This window comes from Platichthys flesus, chromosome 11, assembly GCF_949316205.1.
Source record: "Platichthys flesus chromosome 11, fPlaFle2.1, whole genome shotgun sequence".
NCBI classification, from domain to species: Eukaryota; Metazoa; Chordata; class Actinopteri; order Pleuronectiformes; family Pleuronectidae; genus Platichthys; species Platichthys flesus.
The window spans coordinates 8469226-8477472 of record NC_084955.1 but is presented as its reverse complement, the minus strand read 5'-3'; the positions used below and the strand labels follow the sequence as shown (position 1 = coordinate 8477472).

Here is an 8247-nt window from a genome sequence, read left to right as displayed (position 1 = left end):
GTAATGAAGTCTGATCTACTGAGCGGGACACAAATGTTTTTCATAGCACTGCCATACAAGCCATTAGCACGTCGGAATCACCTTCAGCCTCCGCGTACCCTCAAGTTTGAATTTTAACTTTTTTGCGATTAAAAGGCTGAAACACCTGATGAAGCCAAAGTACAATTAAAGGCTACAACCAGTCTTACAGAGTTCAAATGGGATGTTCCTGATATCTCTTTGATTGAACTGAACTGAGTACCTTTTGTTATAATACATTCTACATTTTGCCATGTATTTTGTGTGAAGCACTTTGTTACCTAGTTTAGATAAGTGTTATACTAATCAAGTTATTATTAGGGCCCGAGCACCTCCGTTGGGAGGGTTAGGGTTATTTCGAAGGAAGTTTGTAGGGAATTCAAAACCCCTGAAAGTTATTGTATTCTGGAGTAATTTGAAATGGGCGTGGAAAAATACCTCAACAGCGCCATGTTAGGAAAAGCCGCTCAGTTAGCCTTCACCGATCTTCACAAAAGTCGTAGTCCGGGTGTATCATGACTAGACAAACAAAAAAGGTCAGAGATGCATTTGAAAAAAGTAACCGGCAGCCCGCCATTTTGACTTTAGTGTCCATATTGGCCATTTTCCATATTTACTTTGACAAACTCGTCATAGGGCTTTTATCAAATCAACTTCAACTTCTGGGAAAGTCATCTCAACAAGATGGAGATCTAAACTACTTGGGTAAATATGATTTCATCACACGGTGTGACCATGGCGTGGCATCAAAGTTAGATTTTTGCCAAAGGAGACAATGTTATCATAGCTCCAGTGTGTATAGTCCTAACACCGCCAAACTGTCTCATGATCAGACAACAAGCCTGAACAGCTCTATGTGTCAATATTTCCTCAGTGTCATAGTGTGACCTGTTGTTGTAGCATTGTCCAATTGACACAAAATTGCTCACGCTACATCAGAGCCCCTACTTGAACAGATATATTGGTCTATAGGTAATAATAGTGATGGCGCCAGCTACTAACAACAGAAAGTAAGCTGTGTTTTACAAATATCATTCGATTTACATAAAATTGTCATCGCGTGATCTGCATTTGATAGTGTGGACCGTAATGAGCACCTAGCAGGCAAGGATCGACATCGCGTGACAACAAAGGAAATGAAAGTTTATCCTTGCCGCAGTGCGCGAAACGCTTGCAACGAAGAGACTTGCCCTTGGTCATTGATCGCTCTCTCCACCAACCGCAACCAGCTTAAAATTGCCTGTGCTCGGGCCCGTTAGTACTACAACGTAGCCCTAGTTATTATTATTATATGAGGCAGGGGAAAGTGACTGTGCTTTTGACCAAAAGAAATCTGGCTTGAAATCAGTGGTTCACTATTTCACTGATATTATTGTGCGCTTTAACTTTAAACAGGAGCAGATATGTTTCCTACAGGGAAACGTTTGTTCTTAAAACCTAGAAAATCTATCACCTCTTACTCTTTTTTGATCATTTTTAAAACGAGGAGTTGAGCATTTGGTTCAGAGCTAGTTTCAATATAAGGGGTCATAGATATTTCAAGCAACCTACCTTTTACAGATCTGATGATAAGAATTTGAAAATGTGGGAAGATTTCAACCGCAACCATATAATTACTACAAAGTAGGTATCAGATAAGTTAAGATCATATGACCAAACTCACTTTGTAATCGTGACGTGTGTGAGTTTGGATGTTGTGATGAGCGCGTCATTAGATGTCATTTTTTGGATTAGTTTGGATTAGTGTGTAAATAAAGGAGTCATGCACTCTGTATAATCAGTTTTAATATTTACTTGCCAACTGTATTTCAGTGTTTACCTTGGGCAGCAGTTTGCTTTCATCAGCCAGACTTCTGACAAACACCGAATTTCCCGCCAGTCCTGGCTGAATTGCACTTGCTTCCTCAATTAAATTCTTTATTGACGTCTTTAAAATCCCACCATTGTCTGGCTTTTCATTTTGGATCTTAAAAATCCCCTGACTGTTTTACTTCCAGCTCAACATCAGATTGACTGAGTCAGTAACAATTTTTAAATTAAAGTATTAATATAGGTCTTTGCAGTCGTATTGACCAGAACTTTACAGTACAGGAGGCATTCACAGATTCACACACAAACTTACAGTATATCTGAGGGCAGCTCTCCAGCAATATTCATTCTGTCTGTGCAATACAATGGCTTATCTGCTTCTCTGATCAGACACGTTCACAACAACACAGAAAACCCTGGAGCGTTCAGGTGAGTGCTGGAGCAGCGGACAAAGCCAGGATGCAACAAATGACTTCTGCTGCGGGAATCACTTGTTTTTGTTTACAACACATCGACACCCGTGTAGATGGTTTTGCCAAAAGCTCTCTTGACATCTTCCTCAGGGTTTCTTACGTGTGTGGCTGATCTTTTTCATCCTGAACCATTTATCATCCATATTTACCATCTGTCAAATGTTAGAAACATCAACACACCCACTCGCTCGTGGTGAATCGTGCGGTGGATCTCCTGCTGTGTTCTGAAATCAGCTCCTCTGTATTTGGTGCAGACTTAATGCTCAGTGACTGTCTGCAGAAAGTCCGGTGGATCCCAGTCGGACATTTGCACTCACAGATGCGGACCCTTAGGAGAAGGTCTGGAGGATCTCCTGAGTTTACTGCATGTCTGAAAACAGCTGCAGACAGTATATATGAAGGTGAAAGAGACAATATCATTTTGGGATTGCTCCATTTATTCGACCATAAAGACATAATTTTAAGCGTTCGAAAGAGTAATAATTGGATATAGCCATAACACTGTACTTGTATCTTGTGTAATTAACAAAAGAATCCAACAAAATCTCAGTATGCAGAAATATCTTTATTCAATAGAGTTTACAATATTTTACATGTGACATACTGTATGTAAGGAAGTGTAAAAGATCTTTGGCACACTCCTAAGGTTCATGTTGCTATAAACAGAAAACATACAAAATGTTTTAGAAAATACATCTCTATTAATTTGTTTTTTAAATCTCTGCATTCAAAGACAAATAGAAGGATTACTTTCCCTTTTGGCTGAATCATCTCTTATTTACAGTTATTGTCACTATGTACATTGCTTGTTTTATTTGTCAAACAAGGTTTAAGTATAGCTGTGTAAAGGCAACTTTGTTTTACACACACAAACACACACAAACACACATTCCTGCTTAGCGGATGGAGTCCACAGCATTGTTAGTGTTAAGGCGACATCGCTGCCAAGTTTTTGGCTCAAAGTCAGACACACACACACACACAAAGGCACTTTAAGGCAAACATTTTCATAACTCCAACATGTCCGAGTAACAGAGATATCAAAATCAAAAATGTATAATGCATGAGTATCAAATGGTAAAGTGCATATTAAATGTCTTTGGTTTACTACTTATTGCCCTGTTCATTTCTCAAACAGAAAGTGACCTTTCAACTCAGAGAGGCACCTTGGTAGAAACACTGTATCCATGCTCTGCACATCTTTGGAAGCTTCCAGTTAGCTCTCGCTTTTTGGCTCTTCAGCTTTTTCGGCTGATTAAGGTGAGTTGTTACAGTTTAGGAACGGTGAAGTCCGAAAGCATCACCCAGGGTTTATCTTTGCTGGGTTAGAATCAGATATGAGACTGAGGCTCGACTCATCCTGTCTCCAAGTCCTACAAGAGCTCAGCTCCTGAATATCACTTTTGAGAGATCTCATCGCAGTAGTGCCTTTGTTAAAAAATCTCCACAAACCACTGCTCACTTCTCGTCTGTTACGGAGCAGTCCATAGCGATGATGTTCTGTATTTCTGTGATTTTCACCTCTTTCTCCGGAATCTCCAGCTCTACAGGGATCTTCAGCTCCTCCGGGATCTTCTCCGCTGAGGAGCTGCGGCTGGAAAGTTTGTCAATCTCGTCCTCCATTATGGAGATGCGTTCGGCGACGCAATGCGCTGTGAGTCGGGCCTCGGGGTCGTGGTCCCAGCATTCGTTTATTGTGGCGCAAATCACAGCCACACCCTGCAATGACAGGAAGATAGATGAAATAACAGGTTCATATGGTGCTGACCTGCTATGGAGAGGGTCGGTAAGCAGGCCACCTGAAAACTCAGCCATAGGTTAAAACTGCCACTGAAAGCATCGTCATAAGAAGCAACCAGGCTGAACCCGAGTACAATTTCAAATAGCTTGCACCCAAATCATCATAGATTTTGTTAACAGTTTTTACTTTTTTGTCTCTTTTAACATGTCTTTGATAGTATAGTTTAATTTTTTGATGATGACCTAATCTAGTTTCCAGCAACAGCAGGCAGCTGTTTCAAACTTAAGAGTCTGATAAACAAGAACAATTGCGCAACTAGCTGGTGAGCTAGAGATGGAATTGTGGTAATTAAAATTGTCAGTTTGACAGAAACAATGTTCTCAGACTCTGGGTGAAACCAGACGCACCTTTTTGCTCACACATTTTTGTCATACAGACTTGATTAGGTCTGAAAAAGCCAATAGTGTGTGGCCCCACCCACGAGGCGCAACACAGCTTCATGCAGCTTCAATTAGGAAAAAAAGTCCTGAACATTCTTCCAAACATGTGGTCTAATCACTCAACCTCTGAATACACGCAATATATCTCTCTACTAATTCAACAACTCTAAGCCTGTCTGTCTGTGAGTGGCTGATCTCAAGAACCATTTATCTTATTGGCCTCACATGTGGCATTTGTATTGGAAGTGCAATGTTGAATTTGGTCTGATGGGACACGCAATACTTTCAATATTAAAAACTTTTGAATAAACAGGTGACCATTGCTCTGTAGCAGTGGTGACTGGCCCTCATGAACGTGAGTGATCGTCGTCGATCACGAATAAGGGGCACGATCACCACAGGACAAGCAAACAGCCCATTCAACACAGGTAGGTAACGAACAAGCACTGCACAAGTAATACAAAGATTTTTAACATGTATTTTAATCAAACATTAACTCTTTTTTTTTTTTTTCGCGTGTACTATTTTCACAGCAGCCCTTTTTACAAGAAATACACAGATGTTACTGGTCCCATGAAATTAGGCTGAGCCCCTGAATAGAAAAATACCATCTTCAATGTAATTTGTATCATGAATAACATAATAAATACGTGCCTATGTGTATAAACATATTGAGAAGTATATCTGACCTGATGCCTGAGCCAGCTGTCGGGGATCTCAGGTCGTCCTCTGTCTCTCAGCACGTTGTCCTTCATGCTCTCCACACAGGGGTGCTCTCGTACTTTAGAGCCATACGCAGGCTCATAGTCTTTCACCGCTGCAAACACAAACACAAGCAAATCATTAGCTCAGTCTCAAGTGAAGAACAACACATTCTCTTCTTGTCATTTACAACAATTTTAACATGTTCACTTATCAAGTGGACATATTCAGTTTATGACAGGAAGAGAGTGAAACAGGTGGCTTGTGGAGTTAATGTGATTAGATCGTGTAAACGCATCCTTGAATGAGGTCATTCCACCACAAACCACGGAGCTGGTTTTCACTCAAGCTGCCAGCTTAGTAAACTGGCACCTATAATGCTAACAAAGGGAAATAAAAGTCTCCATGGGAAGGAAAATGCTCAATTTGGGACTTGTATGTTGATTATTTATAAAAACAACCAATCAGCTTCTGCTAAAAAGCAAGTACTCACAACATCAGACTATAGAGAACAACTCACATTCTGCTTTTTTTTTGCATTTGGTTTGGTATGAATCCTCTCTATCGACAGTCTTAAGACCAGCTGATGCAGTTAAGGCACTGGCAGACAAAAAAGAGTGAATAACGTTGAAACCATAAAAAATGAAAAACAAAGTTCTGGGAACGGGTCCAGATATCATGAAGCTGAACTCACAACAGCTGCAGTCAGTCTCCAGCCCCAAAGACAAGAATCTCAGGATCTCACAGTTGCTGTGAAAGGAGACACTACTTGCTGCAAAGTAAAAAAACAATAAAAAAAAAAAAGATAGAATGAAAAAAATATATTTTTGATTGTGGAAATAGGAGCTGAAACAGTCTGAAAATAAAGAAAAGAATATTATATTTTGTATGTAGCTGCAGATCTGTGTGACTATGTTACCTAATGAACTGTATAAAAAATAACTACACCAAAAACTAAAAACCCATATCAATTGTTTTGTCAAATCAGTCATCCTAACCGTGTTGTTGCACTGACGCCAGAGATCCTTGTGAAAAAGCATTTTAAACCTTTTTAAGGGAAAAATAAGCTTTTAAAAAAATGGACTCATGATTATATATATCCAGTTTTTATTTCCCATGACCACTGAAAGTACAGTTACAGCTCTCACCCTATTTATTTAAATAGGGCTTTGGTCTTGTTAGCCTGAAATAACTGCCTGGGGCATTACAAAAATATTGTAACGGACTGGTAGTTAGGTTTATGTTCTGTTTGACTGCCACGTGGTTGTTATGACTTATGTTCAGCTAGGTACACTGTTTTAAATAATTACTGAAATGTCCTTATTGTCAGTGAACAGGTCAGGGTGGTGCATGTGACAGTTCTAGACCAATGGCTGTGGGGTTGTGGGATGGGAGGGTCTCATTGGCTGGTTTGTTAGCGGGTCAGGGGTGAATGACGTTAGAGTGAAGAAAAAAGTGCTGATGTTAGGTGTGTTGGAGTTATGAAGAAGAAGAGTGACATGTTCGTTTGGCTTTAATAAAGTTACAAATAAGGTGAGAAGTTCCCTGTCGTCTCTGAAGGTCGGACGTTACAATATATATCTGCAGACTAGTGAGACTTGCCTATAACAACTTTGGTAGCAACCAAAGACTGTATATAAAGATACACGACATGACATCTCCCAAGGCCAAAATCTTTTAATTGCTCCCCGGGGGCTGGCTGCAGTATGGGTCATAAACCATGCTTCCCCCATGTTAATGTATGGGACATAACTAACTAATAAAAAGTTACTTGTTCGTTCAATATTTGTCAACTATGGTTTCTGACAGTTCTTAAAATGCTGATGTGTGTTCAAGTGTTCATTATTCTATTAAGTTGGTTTCAGTAAAAGCACTTCAGGGATGTCCTTGGACATCCAAAATCTTCATATCTAATACAAGGGTAAACTCCACCTGCCGACGAAGATGAAGTGATATGACCAGAAGGTAACTAGATCTACAGGTGCATCTCAATAAATTAGAATATCATGAAAAAGTTTGTTTATTTCGATAATTAAATTCAAAAAGTGAAACCCATATATTATATAGATTCATCACACACAGAGTGAAATATTTCAAGCGTTTTTTTCTTTTAATTTGGATGATTATGGCTTAAAACTAATGAAAACCCAAAATTCAGTATCTCACAAAATTTGAATATTGTGAAAAAATGAAATATTGTAGACTCACGATGTAACACTCTAATCAGGGAATTATCTCAAAACACCTGCAAAGGTTTCCTGAGCCTTTAAATGGTCTCTGGCTGGTTCAGTAGGACACAAAGTCATGGGGAATACTGCTGACTTGACAGTTGTCCAGTGGACAGTCATTCACACCCTCCACAAGGAGGGTAAGCCACAGAAGGTCATTGCCAAAGAAGCTGGCTGTTCCCAGAGTGCTGCATCAAAGCATATTCATGGAAAGTTGAGTGGAAGGAAAAAGTTTGGTAGAAAAAGGTGCACAAGCAACAGGGATAACCGCAGCCTTGAGAGGATTGTGAAGCAATGGCCATTCAAGAATTTGGGGGAGATTCACAAGGAGTGGACTGAGGCTGGAGTCAGTGCATCAAGGACCACCACGCACAGACATATTCAGGACAACTGTCACATTCCTCGTGTCAAGCCCCTCCTGAACCAGAGACATCAGAAGCGTTACCTGGGTTAAGGTGAAAAAGGAATGGACTGTTGCTCAGTGGTCCAAAGTCCTCTTTTCCACAGTCTGTGGTGATTTGGGGAGCCATGTCATCGGCTGGTGTGGGTCCACTGTGTTTTATCAAGTCCAAAGTTAACGCAGCCGTCTACCAGGAAATTTTAGAGCACTTCATGCTTCCTTCCACGGACAAGGTCTATGGAGATGCTGATTTCATATTCCAGCAGGACTTGGCACCTGCCCACGCTGCCAAAAGTACCAATACCTGGTTTAATGACCATGGTATCACTGTGCTTGATTGGCCAGCAAACTTGCCTGAACTTATTTCCATAGAGAATCTATGGAGTATTGTCAAGAGGAACATGAGAGACACCAGAACCAACAATACAGACGAGCT

At 40.3% G+C, this 8247-nt stretch overlaps 1 protein-coding gene across 1 annotated transcript in view; it reads right to left on the bottom strand.

Moving 5' to 3' along the window:
- Positions 1–2846: 2846 nt before the first annotated feature.
- Positions 2847–8247, bottom strand: part of LOC133965338 (TGF-beta receptor type-2-like) — a 28515-nt gene continuing 23114 nt past the window's right edge. The window contains exons 9-10 of the mRNA XM_062399830.1: positions 5171–5298; positions 2847–4019 (exon numbers count right to left, since the gene is read on the bottom strand). Of these exons, the coding sequence (XP_062255814.1) occupies positions 3759–4019; positions 5171–5298 (389 nt within the window). The 3' untranslated portion in view covers positions 2847–3758. The remainder of the gene's footprint in view (positions 4020–5170; positions 5299–8247) is intronic.